General features: G+C 47.1%; 1 protein-coding gene across 1 annotated transcript in view; it reads left to right on the top strand.

The window, feature by feature from the left end:
• Positions 1 to 15,000, top strand: part of LOC139746448 (CD109 antigen-like) — a 312,038-nt gene that overhangs the window by 196,720 nt on the left and 100,318 nt on the right. The window contains 1 exon segment of the mRNA XM_071657698.1: positions 1,927 to 2,107. Coding sequence (XP_071513799.1) covers positions 1,927 to 2,107 — 181 coding nt within the window.

The raw sequence follows: 15,000 nt of genomic DNA on the forward strand, positions 1-15,000 counted from the left end.
AATGTTATATATATACTTTTTAGAGGAAATCTTTACCACTGGGATGTTCCTTGATGCCTTTGTGGTGCGGTGTGCTCCTAATGGTGGGTACATACCACGTAGGTGGTTCGATCGTGGGAGCTGGCGACCTGGACTTACTTATGTAAGGATTTGATGACGTGTTGAACAGCCCCATGTGACGACAGGTCAGAGCTTGGCGTGTCCTTATCATCAGCTGCCTGGCTCATGGTGCAGCTGCAGCAGCAGCATTAGCATTCAGCTGTGGTTAGTGAGGGACAGCTTCATCTCCTGTTCACTTGCGGGTTTACTACAGCTGTTTTTGCTGCTGTTGTTACTGCTGTTATAGGTGCAGCTTCTGCTGCTGCTGCTACAGCTGCCGCTACAGCTGCTCCTACTCCCTTTACTTCTTATGCTGCATCATCCCCTACTGTTAGAACCCTCCCTTCACTTCTACAGTCCAACCATTCCAATCATCTGTACCCCATACCCTTAACTCCCTTCCTTCTTGTCCTCCTCCTCCTTCTCCTCCTCCTCCTCCTCCTCCTCCTCCTCCTCCTCCTCCTCCTCCTACACCACCACTATCAGCCAATACAATCATCAACCCCAACATTCTAACCCACTACACGCCACTCCGTTTCCATGTGATGGCTCCTTCAAGCCACCCAGACCATTCCGTGTCTCCTCCTCGCTTCCCCCCCTTGCCTCGCCATCACAGTCGTCTCCTTGGACGACATTCTGGGCGCGGGCGGGGGAACGACCTCACGCTCAGGTCGATGTCGTCTCCTTGAAACGACCATTTCGGGAAACGACCTGGAGATGAGATTGATATCTGTCGACACCGAAGTCGTCGCCTCTAATGTTCTCGTGTATAGGGTCGAGGTTCGTGCCCCTTTCTCTCTCTCTCTCTCTGTGAAGAGGCAGGAATTAAGGGGGGCAAGTTGTCCCTCTCCCACAGGGATGGACCGCGGCGCTGAGGGACATCAGATGGTAAACAGCGAGCTCACAGGGATTCCCATCTTGAAAGCGAGTCGTTGTAGAACTGCGTCACTTTGTTCTTCGTAGAAGTTCTTCAGGGAGGGAGGGGTGGGGGAGGGAGGGAGGGGTGGGGGAGGGAGGGAGGGGGGGACGGGACCAATAAGGGTTCATTGGGAGGCAGAGGGAGGGAGAGTCTCTCTCTCTCTCTCTCTCTCTCTCTCTCTCTCTCTCTCTCTCTCTCTCTCTCTCTCTCTCTCTCTCTCTCTCTCTCTCACGTAATCTCGATGAACAATTAATATTCAGTTATCGTTTCATTAACCGATAAAGTTGTGTGGCATAATTTGAATTTAAACAATCAAGGTCTGGATTTACGTACATAGATAATATTGCTCCCCCACACACCACCACCACCACCACCACACCACCACACCACCACCACCACCACCACCACCACCACCACACCACCACCACCACCACCACCACCACCACCACCACACCACCACGCCACCACCACCACACCACCACCACAGCCACAGTGGACTGGTGTGGGGATTTATGATCTTAGACGAAACTCTTTCGTCACTCATATTTATTCCTTGACGACACTTGAAGAAAATCTCATGCCTCCCTTACGACCACCCTCACAAGGAAAATCTCACTCCTCCCTCATAACATCCTCTCAGGATCTCATTCATCCCATACAGCACCTCCCAAAACCTCATTCTTCCCCCCCCCCCCCCCCCCCCCCGCACAATACATCTCCACACCTCGTTCTCCTCTCAGAACACCTCACTCAACATCATACTCCCCTCACAGCACCTTACGACATCTCCAAACCTCTTTCCTCCCCTCAGAACACCTCATTCAACCTCATACTCCCCTTCACAGCATCTTACGATGACGATGATGATGATGATGATGATTCCATAACCACTCCTTCTTTGTCCTCAGGACTTACCTGGTGGTGGCGCCGAGGCTGGTGAGGGCAGGGCAGGTGTACCGGCTGGTCGTGAACATCCTGGAACCGTCGCCCTCCCTCGTGGTCAGGACGACCATCTTCCGCAACAACATCGAACTGGCGGCCGTCGAGCACGAGTGCGAGAGCGACAACCCGCAGATCCTGGAACTGATGGTGAGTCCTGGAATTATAGTGGGATGGTCTTGAGCGTAGAACTTTACTACGAGATGAGTGTCATCAAATGTACCAATGGCGTCTTCGGGATTACAGGGAGACGAAGACTTGCAGTCCTCGATCCATCCAGTGTTTCGTGTGGGGGGATTTTTCCAGCTGATAGTGTGTGGAGTTTGAGTTCCAGTAATATGTTTTTTTTTTAAAGTTTCCAGTAGTTCTCTTTCCAGTTACGTCCACTGGGTATTGTTTTTTACTCATATGAGAAGGGTTTTCCTTTGAGGTTTTGCTTGAGTGACGTCTCTTAGGACGTTCCAGTGGATAGCAAGAATAGCGTCCCTTCCTGATGGATTCACGAGTTCATTTTAGACTTCATGTTCCAGTCAGTCCTTATTGAGGTCCACTTGATAGAAAGGCTCGTTCTTTTCTTGATACCATCTTGGCCATTCAGTCGATGGTTTATGTTCCAGGGACGTTATGAGGGTTTTCCAGTCGATGATTCACGTTCTAGGGACGTCAGGTAAGTTTTCCAGTGCATTATTCACGTTTAGCAGACGACGTGGAGGTTGGCGAAGCGGTAATTCACGTTTTAGGGGGACACCATTTTAAGCTTTCAAGGAGAGGGGGAGGGGTTTGGCTCCATGGACTCTATGTTGTTTTCCAGTAGGTAGTTCAGTTCCAGGGACGCCATGTTGGCCTTCCAGGAGTTGATTCATGTTCCAGGGACGCCATGTTGGCCTTCCAGGAGTTGATTCATGTTCCAGGGACGCCATGTTGGCCTTCCAGGAGTTGATTCATGTTCCAGGGACGCCATGTGGGCCTTCCAGGAGTTGATTCATGTTCCATGGACGCCATGTGGGTTTTCCGGTTGATGGCGCGTGTATGTCCCCCTCTCGTTCCAGACGCGTCGTCTGGGTCTTCCAGGCGATGATAAATGTTCTTGAAGGAGTTTAGGAAGAACCAACTTACCAAACTTCCCAAGTATTAAATTATGGGTCCGCTAAATATTGCTTCAGTAAATTACTCTACGTTATTTTACTTGAGTCACTGAGGAAGAAGACGAGTTAAGGAAGGGTGTGGGCGAGGCATCGGTAGAGGCATAAAGCACAGAGTTTGTAAGAGCGAGTGGGTACGTCTGTGTATGTGTTTGTGTCTGTGAAATTACCTGATATTGATTAGCTTGTTGCACTGTACGGGTAGGGAGTTCTACACTCATGGGGGCCCCATGTCTTGTACTTTACGGGGAGGGAGTTCACTCGTGGAGGCCCCATCTCTTAAAGACTCCTTAATATGATACAACTATGATGCATTATCTCTGCATTTATTCGAAGAACTATACAGAGTCTACGTTATCAGTCTGTTTTCAGACTTCAAAGGTTGGGATCAGGTCACCCCTCACTCTCCTCTCTTCCATGGTGGGTAAATTTAAGACCCTTCAGCCCTTCCCTGTAACTGGAGTCTCTTACATCTGGTACCATCTTCGCTTGCCTCCTCTGGACCTTCTCTATCAGCCTGTGGCGCGAATGTTGTGAAACAGAAAGAGAGAGAGAGAGAGAGAGAGAGAGAGAGACGTTCAATATAGAAGGAGAAAGATCCCTTTTTATTACAACTGGAGTGGGGAAGGAGTGTAGTCTGGGCAAGGTATGTATTCCATAAAAGAAATACGGAGAAAGGAGGACAGATTTACCCCATGCCGTCTAACACAGCCTGGAATATCCTCCTGGAATATCCTCTTGGAATATCCCCATCCATAACAAGAGCTCAAGATATTGCCGACAGAAACAGTTAACACAGGGAAAAAAAAAATTAATCTGCCCCCAAACTTACTCCAGCGTGGAAGAATAAAGGCGCCCCCCCCTAACCCAACCCCCCTTCCCCCCCAAGCCATAAATAAGACAACGACCCTTACTCCGAGAAAGGGAGAAATGGAATTTACTAAAGTTCCTGAATTATCACATTAGAAAGAAAATGGGAGGAGGAAGAAAGGGGTCGAGCTTTGTAAGGAAAACAGCCAGACGCAAGATGAAAGCTGAGGACATTTTTTTTGTTTTGTTTTTGTTTTTTGTCTTGTCTGAGAACTTTGGATGATGCTGGAGACATTCATGAAAGACAAAAAAACAAAAAACAAAAAAGAATTTTTCATCGCCGTAAAATTCTGGACCATATTTTTTACGTCTGACACTTGGACGCTCTGTGGGAAAAGGTTCCCTCCGGTGTTTGCTGTTGGGGGAAACCAGGAGGGGAAATGCTAATTAAGTAAGAGGAATTTTAACGGAGACAGGTATGGCCGCCTGGACGCGAAGGTTCACTGACAAAAAACTAACTTTGAAACAACCAGTTACGAAGACGGTGTACCGTCACACAAGCACTTCGTCCAGAGGTGACCATCACCCTCAGCTGAGTCTGGAATGGTAACTGGACTCTTGTGGAAATTTGTAAGTGACAAAAGAAAAAAAAAAAAGACATGAGTTTCCTCAAGGAGTCAAAGCCAAGCCTTGTGATGAAGAGTCCCCTCGCTGCACATCCCCGTGTTTGTCGTCCACTGTCTCAATACACAAGAAAGCAAATTCATTTCCAGATGTCATGGCTCTTGGAGTGAACATAGCGGATCTCAATGAGTTGTTACAGGGTGATTAGGAATTGTGAACCACTACATGCAACCTATGGAATCGAGTGGTCTACATTATCTCCTGCCTCCTGACAGCCTTTTCAGTGAGTGTCAGCAACCACGATGTGGATTTCTCAAAGACTCTTCATTCATGGGAAGCTAAAAAAGTAAAAATGGTTCATGACCGACACGATGAAAGCAGTGGATTCAAAATCGCAAAATTGGGTAAAGTTTTCCAATCAAGAGACCCCAGAAGTTATATATTTTGTCGAACGGACATGAACTTCGATGTCCCTTGTAAACAGATCCCTCCTCCTCCTCCTCCTCCTCCTCCTCCTCCTCCTCCTCCTCCTCCTCTCACTGGGACAAGAGTTCATCCTTCTTGACTGCTCGCTCTCACATCCGACCTGATGACGAAGAGATGAACGATGCTGGATTGGACAATGGTCACATGTGCCGGATGGGTAGTTTATCAACGACCAGGTGGGGTCATTAAGGCCGTCAGCGTCAAGCTGTTACATCCAACAACCGTAAAAAAAAAAATGTTTTACACCTTCTTCAGGTGAGATCATGTAATATCCCACTATACACGTAGCCCCTTCTCTGTGCCAAAGACACAGCAAATCTTCGCTCTGATGTCAACCTGGTGTCTCACTGGGCCGATCAAATCACCCTGGGAAAGGGTCGAGTAAGAACGTCTAATTCTCAGCTGCTGTTTTATGGGACACGTAAAGAACTCAAAACACGTCCCTCCCCCCCACCACCACGAAGGGAATCCCCCTGGCCAGCTCAGGCCATTAGATACGAACGTTAAAAGATCAGGAGTGATGAAGTCCAACGCGCTTTTATCTCCAGCGAATGAAAGACTTTATCTCGTGGATTATGGCATGGTGGATATCTCTGGCTCGTTTCATACGAGGGACGGGGGGAAAAAAACGTTGAGATTAATCCTCCAATCCTGCTTTTTGACTCCGAGGGAATATATATGTCCTCAAAGATTTGACCCGATGTGGGCGGCGTCGCCTATGAACCTGCTCGAATCGATTCACTTGAGGATTCACATGGATCGAACCAGCCTCACTGAGATCCTCGACTTACTAATAATACTCACGAGTGGATATGAATAAGGAGACTCATCCTGATGTACTCATCTCTCGAGTGAAACACCGTACAGTGTAGTAGTGATGTACTCATCTCTCGAGTGAAACACCGTACAGTGTAGTAGACCAAAGCTGGCGAAAACTGGAGGCACAAATTGACCCACATTAAGAAAAAAAAAATATGGTATCGACATCCTGGACTCGCGAAAAATTTCTTTACCCAGTAATTACAAAAATACCTGAGTACAAGACACACTTGAGTGTGTACTCAGACCTATACAAGTTGCTCCTGAGTGCACTTAACAAACCGGAGTGTAATGATTATGTAAGGGTCATTAGAGCTACAGTCACGAATAGCCTTGTGGATTAGGTATCACTGATGGTAAACCCGATTGATGGACAGGCTTCGGGGTTAAAGATAGGCCCCAGAAACGATCGCCAGGCGAAGATGGGGATGGTTTAGAATGACTCAGTGTGCTTCTGTTAGTCTGTTTGTTTATCTGTTTGTTTTTGTCTCTCTCTCTCTCTCTCTCTCTCTCTCTCTCTCTCTCTCTCTCTCTCTCTCTCTCTCTCTCTCTCTGGGTTGACCCAAAAGAAAAACAAAGTCTTTTGGTCCAATAAAACTTAATGATGTCAACAGATGTCTTCTTTCTCAGCATTCTCCTCATTTTTCCTCCCGTCCCCCCCATGAAAAGCCATGAGAAAACTTGGTCGTATGAGAAATGCCAAGAAAAACAAGTTGGGGGAAGAAAAGTTGGGGGATTCTTAGCTACGAACAGCAATTAGCGAGCTTGGGCAGGTCCCGGCCAGACGAGCAGTGTGGGGGTACAAAAGTTACGTGTTTACCCCAGAGGTACGCTGCAAGACGGTACGGTACGGTACGGGACGGGACGGTACACGCTCCCCTCAAGAAGAAAAGGACTATGGTACAGTGTGTGTGTGTGTGTGTGTGTGTGTGTTGTAGGTGGTAATGTAGACGGGTCACGTTGAGAGCAGTGAAGAAAGAAGAGAGCGAGCAGCCAGAGTGTAGTGTTATTCCACAACCCTCGTTGTCTTAATTCACCACTCGCTCTGCTCTGTTGAGTTCGCGAGCGACTGACTCAACGAACGGAAACACACACACTCTCTCTCTCTCTCTCTCTCTCTCTCTCTCTCTCTCTCTCTCTCTCTCTCTCTCTCTCTCTCTCTCTCTCTTTGGACGTCCACGTGCTTCGACGACCCGGCTGTGAAACATCATATTGTTGATAAATAGTCGTATACAAAACCACTTGTTAAAAGTCTACGTTTGGTAGAAAACCATTGTCCACATTTCAAACGTACGTACGCCCTAACTCCGAGGTCTGTAGTCGCTGCAGTGTTCGGTCATCAGAGAGTAATACACAAGCGATCAGTCACGTCTAAATATGTAATTGATGTTAAATCCAGTGATCCTTGCTACTTTCCCTTCTGGAAAAATGTCAAAATGGCTGAAGATTTGAGACAGTACACTTCATTTCCCCCCCCCCCCTCTCTCTCTCTCTCTCTCTCTCTCTCTCTCTCTCTCTCTCTCTCTCTCTCTCTCTCTCTCTCTCTCTCTCTCTCTCTCTCTCTCTCTTTCTCTCTCTCTCTCTTCCCCCCCGCGGTGGAAAGTGTAAGCCAATACGAAGACTTATTGGTACTTCAGTTATAAGACTGCTGATTAATTCCAACAGCTGAGAGTCTTTTATGAGAAATGAAATTATGGTGAACCTCTTGGAGGTCCCTCCATCTGGTGCTGAGGAACTTACTAGCGGTGTAGCGTCATGTGAATAATACACCGCACAATTTCCTGAGCTGCAGGTGTTGTTTCCTTTCCCGGGGTTAAGCATGGGGAATATGACGCCAGCATCATGTATACATGAAGACGTGTATACATGAGAACGTGTACTCATCACGTGTATACATGAAGACGTATACACATGAAGACGTGTATACATGAGAACGTGTACTCATCACGTGTATACATGAAGACGTATACACATGAAGACGTGTATACATGAGAACGTGTACTCATCACGTGTATACATGAAGACGTATACACATGAAGACGTGTATACATTAAGACGTAAATGTCTCATTTACCTAATGGCTCGGAAAACCCAGCGGCCATTAGAACCATTAACAGTGCTCACGTGACCATTGTTGGGGGGTTGTGGGGGAGACCGACCATTACCGGGGGGGGGGCGCGTGGGGGGTTGACAACAGCGCGTACCACGGACGCACGCGCCTTGGCACGGACCATCGGGTCACGCGTGTCTGTACGTGGGGTCCGCAGCCACACAGACGAAGGAACACAGACCTCGAAAGACAAGACGACTCCCCCCAACCCCCCACACCCCCCCCCACCACTTTGCCTCCTCCTCCCTACGAGGGCAAAGTAATATGCTTTTCTTATTATATACTTTCCTTGATCTTAAGCTCTTACTTTCCCTTCCGCGAAAGTATATTTCTGGGATCCCGACCAATTGATGGGTGAGGATAAGTATGTCTTTACTTATGTTGAAAGAGCATCTGTATTATCTGGTCTGGGGGAGCATAGTGCATTTGACATGTTATTAAGTATTTATGTACCGTGTGTGTGTGTGCTGTGTGTGTGTGTGTGTGTGTGTGTCAGTTCGTCCTCTTTAAGGCCTGGGTGGGGTGGGCTAGAGGGGGGTCCTGGTGGGGAGAGGGAGGGGGGGGGGTGGTTGGGTGGGGGTGTCTACCCCAGAATGTGGGTGAGGAAGTTACCCTCTGGGGGGGGGTCTGAGGGGTCGGGGCGCCCCGCCCCTCCTCCTCCTCCTCTCCCCCCCCCCTTCTTCCCTCCCCCCCCCTGCTCGTAGACTGCCCCGGGCAGGCAAATATCTTCTTCCCCCCCTCCCCCCCCCCCCCCCCGGCTATATTTTTACGTCCATTATCGGCTCTTGCGTTTTAAGTTTCCGTCATCATCGTGTATGTCGTACCCCTTTTTTTTTTTTTAAGTGCGCGTCGCGCGTCTCGTCACCTTTAGAGTGTGTGTGGCGGGGTTCGTCCGCTTAAGTGCGTGTGTGTGTGTGTGTGTGTGTGTGTGTGTGTGTGTGTGTGTGTGTGTGTGTGTGGAGGGGTTTAGGGTCTTTGGTGTGTGTGTGTGTGTGTGTAATATTACCAATCTTTCCCTAACAAGTTTCTTGCTTAATTTCATGTTATATCCTCCTCCCGTTTTCTCTCCCATGCCATCTTTCGAAAGCCTTCCCCCCCCCCCTCCCTTTAACGACACCAGTTTAAAAAAAAGGAAAAAAGAAACGCTTGGAGATTGTACGTGTGTACGTGCGTGTGTGGCGTTTTTTTTTTATTTATTTTTTTTCAATATAATTGGTGTGAGTGTCTACCTCTGGGACGTCCACAATGTTGGCGAGCAGTAAAGTTTAGCGAGACGTTCGCCAAAGATAGTTCCCTGGGCCGGCAAGAAAATGGGGGCGCACTATAAAGAATTTCCTGAACGTCGAAAGTCCATTTGGTTGTTTTGTCTCCTTGGCCCTTACTGCGCTCTGGAGGTCGCTTGTGTTACTTCAGGCCTCTCTTGTGATTACCGAAGACATTAAGGGCCATGCAGGCGCTACTTATAAAGCACTTACAGGGCAGTAATCCCCCGTACTTATATAGAGCTCAGTAGTGGACGTAACTTGTGATGCTCCACCGCCAACGTACTTATAAAATACTACAGCCTACGGATGAAATGTCTCGGTCACTGTACTTATAAAACAACCAATGCACTTATAAAACAGCCAACGTACTTATAAAACAGCCAACGTACTTATAAAACAGCCAACGTACTTATAAAACAGCCAACGTACTTATAAAACAGCCAACGTACTTATAAAACACTTAAGGCAACGTATTATGTATATATTCCTTCTATCTTGTGGCGGACTCGACAGAGGCACACCAGGTTGAAAGGTTGTCAGAAGATGGGAAGATACGAGAAAGGAAAGGCGGGTCACAACTTTGCTGTTCGAGGGGAAAGAAAATGGCATTATAACGGTCACTCCTCGAGTGGCTGTTACCCACACACAAACTGTAGGAAGCAGCTGCCGGACGACCTTTGTAGCAATATGGTAAAAAAAAAAAACCTGTTGCCTTTGTACTTATAAACCACTACAGTCTACTTATACCAGTATAGTACTACAGTGGAGGACACTTAGAACGCTTATTAAGCTCTACTATCACTGCTCGTTGGGTCATTAGGCCAAACGAATGGGTCTCGTTAGGGGAATACAGAACAGTAGTTCAATTCGGGTAGTAACTCTATTCTGTAATGTAATTCTATGCTGTAATGTAATTCTATTCTGTAATGTAATTCTATTCTGTAATGTAATTCTATGCTGTAATGTAATTCTATGCTGTAATGTAATTCTATTTTGTAATGTAATTCTATTCTGTAATGTAATTGTATTCTGTAATGTAATTCTATTTTGTAATGTAATTCTATGCTACTCAAGTCATTATATGGGGTAGTGATTCACAGAAGAACAACACACAATAACTGACTTCGAATCCTTTGAACTTTCTAAGTGTTTATGATATGTTAGTCTCAGATCGGAGAATGACTTAAGAATTATCATTTCCTTGGAAATTATGTTTCACGGGAATTATCATTTCCTCGGAAATTATGTTTCACGGGAATTATCATTTCCTCGGAAATTATGTTTCACGGGAATTATCATTTCCTCGGAAATTATGTTTCACGGGAATTATCATTTCCTCGGAAATTATGTTTCACGGGAATTATCATTTCCTCGGAAATTATGTTTCACGGGAATTATCATTTCCTCGGAAATTATGTTTCACGGGAATTATCATTTCCTCGGAAATTATGTTTCACGGGAATTATCATTTCTTTGGAAATTATGTTTCACGGGAATTATCATTTCCTCGGAAATTATATTTCACGGGAATTATCCTGTAACTTGAAAATCATGTGTTCCTTGGATATGATCTATTCCATTTCATGGATAGTTTCCGGGGTGCATCATCATCATCATCATCATATCTTTATCTATCGACCACTGTGTGGAAATCATGAATGGCATGATACAATCCCTGTCGACCACTATCTATTGGGAAGCCATAGATGGGTGGGGGGGGGGGGGGAAGAAATGACGAGGCCCCCTGAAAATTGACCAAGGTATTGAATCCTCCTTTCCGTATCTTTACCTCACAAACCATTACACATGAAAGAAAAAAAAGAACTCATTTGCATATGCAAATTACATGGCAGTGGTGGGGGGGGGGGGTGTCGTTGTACCACTGATTGCACGTGTAAGGGGAGGTTATGGGTGCGTGGGAGATGAATGGGTGGGTGGAGGTTAATGGGAGAGGGTGAATGGGTGGGTGGGGGTTTTTGGCCAGTAGTTGGGTGGTAAGGGGTAATGGGTGGTTGGGAGATAATGGGTGGGTGAGTAGGGGTTAATGGGTGGTTAGGAGAGAGAATGGTTAGGTGGGGAGAGAGAATGGGTGGTTGGGAGAGAGAATGGGTAGTTGGGAGAGAGATTGGGTGGTTGGGGAGAGATAATGGGTGGTTGGTGGTTTCTAAACGATCGTTTTGTGTGGAGTAGGATGGTTGTTTGGGCTTCCGTCCCATCGTTAAGGCCGTCAGCCCCAAGTTACGTCCGGGGGAAAACCGCCCTTACGACCACCTCCATCATGTGGTGAGGAAGACAGTTCTAAGACACACTGTGTGTGTGTGTGTGTGTGTGTGTGTGTGTGTGAGCAAGTTTTGATCCGTACGTGGCCACCAGCAGCAACGCTTGAGGGAGAACTGGAGTGGGGGGTGCTCTCTCTCTCTCTCTCTCTCTCTCTCTCTCTCTCTCTCTCTCTCTCTCTCTCTCTCTCTCTCTCTCTCTCTCTCTGTGACACCAGATGGCCTCTCGTCCTTAATACACCCTCTCTCCCCCTTCCCCCTCCATCCTTGACACCCTCTCCCTCCCACCCCCCCTCATCCCTCATCCTTGACCCCCCCCCCACCTCATCCTTGACACCCTCTCCTCTCCCCCCACCTCATCCTTGACACCCTCTCCTCCCCCACCCCCCCACCTCATCCTTGACACCCGTGCATCTCGCTCGTCACATACGCCCCTCTTGTCCTGAGGGAGGACACAGGTGCTGGCCCGGGATTTTCGCCCATTCATCCTGTGCTGGCGGGCAGGGAACAGACCACTATCATCCCCCCAACCCCCCCACCCCCCCCTCTCCCCCATTACCTCAGCACAAGACTGGCTCAGACCACCGAGATTATACTCAGTTATCATGTGGGATTATACTCAGTTATCATGTGGGATTATACTCAGTTATCATGTGGGATTATACTCAGTTATCATGTGGGATTATACTCAGTTATCATGTGGGATTATACTCAGTTATCATGTGGGATTATACTCAGTTATCATGTGGGATTATACTCAGTTATCATGTGGGATTATACTCAGTTATCTTGTGGGATTATACTCAGTTATCATGTGGGATTATACTCAGTTATCCTGTGGGATTATACTCAGTTATCATGTGGGATTATACTCAGTTATCATGTGGGATTATACTCAGTTATCATGTGGGATTATACTCAGTTATCATGTGGGATTATACTCAGTTATCATGTGGGATTATACTCAGTTATCCTGTGGGATTATACTCAGTTATCATGTGGGATTATACTCAGCTACGACCCCGCTTCTCACGGCTCCTTTTTCGTCCCTTCCGCCCTAACGAAGATAGATAGAGAGTTGGGTAGATAGATTGATAGATAGATAGATAGATAGATAGATAGAGAATGAGAAAGAGAGACTGAAATTTGACTCTCTCTCTCTCTCTCTCTCTCTCTCTCTCTCTCTCTCTCTCTCTCTCTCTCTCTCTCTCTCTCTCTCTCTCTCACGCTCGTCTCTCGAGCTCAGCAGGCTGCAGTGTAGCCAGTATTACAGTGAAAGAGACAGTGTGCCACTATGTGGAAGTTGGCAGTGAAGGAGAGTGCCAGAGCATACAAGGGGGCACTGTTGTCTGTGTATATTTAGTGACAGTGAAGCAGTGATATCAGTGGTTTAGAACCTATACTGACAGTGATGTTTCAGTGATATATTACAGCAGCTTTTTCTGTCGTGAGTTACAGCGATTCAGTCCCCTGCATTGTGGCTGAGAGGGATCCATTCATCTATGTATTGCCTGTAATTGGTTACATTTGGCCTGTAATTGATTACCTTTGGCGTATGATTGGTTACCTTTGGCCTGTAATTGGTTGCCAACGGTCTGTAGTTGGATGCGTGTTTTGGGGACGCGCTGTCGTTATCGGCAGCTGAATTCATCGTGCCGATTCTGTAATCGGTAGGGTCAGAGGGATTACAGGGGTCACAGAGGGTCCTCCTTAGATTTCTGTGGACAGATAATCATTACAAAGTTGGCTCGGTAGAGATTATCATAATCTTGGATACAGTGGATCTGCGAGATACAAAATGGCTGGGTACAGTCCCAGAATTTCAGGATAATATTATCTGTAACAAGAAGGCATTATATGCCATATCTTGCGGGACCCAAACACTTTCAACTTTCTAATTATACTTTCACAGAAACATGTTGTGGTGTTCTAGCCTGCGTATTGTTCAATCCTGGTTTAAGTTTTTCAATTACATTTAATTGATAAGCAAATATTGTAGCTAAATGACCTCTTTATCAAGGAAAAGTTTGACCCCGAGTTATCATCTTCCTCTTTGTGGTTGGTTCTCAGTACGCCCGTGAGGGAGTGAGGAGAGGAGGAGGAGGAGAGGAAATCCACACAGCTGTTCCGCTCGAATCCCCTCACCAATAATGCTGGTTACATGTGTGTTCTGACTTCAGGGACAGGCATGTTACACTCGGGGTATTTAGGGCGAGTAGAGGAGGAGGAGGAGGAGGGGTAGGGGGACGAGGGATAATTAAACTGTCCGATGGTTGTAATATGTGCCATGCTGGGGGTGGGGGAGGAGGGAGGAGGGTCGATGAACAAGGCTTGTTCATTCATTCATTCACGTTGTCGTTAAGTCATCCCATTGTGTGTTTATGGGTTGTAAATTGGGTTAAGCGTGGCCCATTCATGTAGCTGGGTTGATCGAGGTCCATCCTTCTTTTTTGTGACTTGTCATTGGGGTTGGTGTTGATCCATCCTCCTGTTTCTGGCTGGTAATTGGGGTTGGTTTTGATCCATCCTCCTGTTTCTGGCTGGTAATTGGGGTTGGTGTTGATCCATCCTCCTGTTTCTGGCTGGTAATTGGGGTTGGTGTTGATCCATCAGGCTGTTTATATCCTGCAGTGGAGTAACAAACACTCCAAGCCTTCTATATGGCCTGTAATTGGGTTAAATGTGACCCATCCCCAGCGTTTTCTGGCCTGTAATTGGGTCGGCCGGCCTCTGTTTATTCTCCTCACGCACCGCGAAGGTCGTCTTAAAGAAAACGGAACACTTGGGTCTCGAAAGGTTCATCCTCAACTCCCTCTTCTTCCGTGTCCCCTCACTCGTTGTGAACCTTCTTCCTGTCGTTTTGGCTGAAATTTCGGAGAAAAGGGATAGTCTTCCAGTCTTCCTTCTCGATCAGGAACTGCTTCATTCGTCGTCACGGTTCATGAAACTTTCTTCTGAACCACTGGGTCAGAAGTTCGAATCCTCCCCCCCAGCCAAAATGCATAATTTTCAACCCATTTCCGGACCAAGTTTCGAAACTGCCAAGAAGACATTTGTTAAGAGAGAGATGCTGGAAAGATAAGGTTTGAATCTGACGTGAAAGGGGAAAAAGAATTATATTGAGAAAAGTTTGAGGAGGGAAAAGATGAAGATTCGAACACGGAGTTCGAACTACGGCGAGAGAGAGACGTCGTTGCAATTCCTGGAAAGCAGGCTTAAACCCCGGCCAAGATGCACTTATTGGAGATCTCGGAACGCAGGTTTTGAGCTCCCGTCCAGACCCGTCCTGGAAAAATCCTGGAACGCAGGTTAAAAGCCCTGGTAGGAGACAATTGGTATTGGAAATTGAGAGACGTGAGTTCGAAGCCCCGGAACAACAAACGCGTCTTTCCGAACTGAGGCGATTACACCTTGGAGGACGTGTGAACGACCCTTTGACCTCTGGCGGTACTACCCTCGAGCACGACGGTACGACTTCGTGAGGAGGACAGTACAACCCTGGGTATGATGG

Source organism: Panulirus ornatus, chromosome 65, assembly GCF_036320965.1.
Source record: "Panulirus ornatus isolate Po-2019 chromosome 65, ASM3632096v1, whole genome shotgun sequence".
NCBI lineage: Eukaryota > Metazoa > Arthropoda > Malacostraca > Decapoda > Palinuridae > Panulirus > Panulirus ornatus.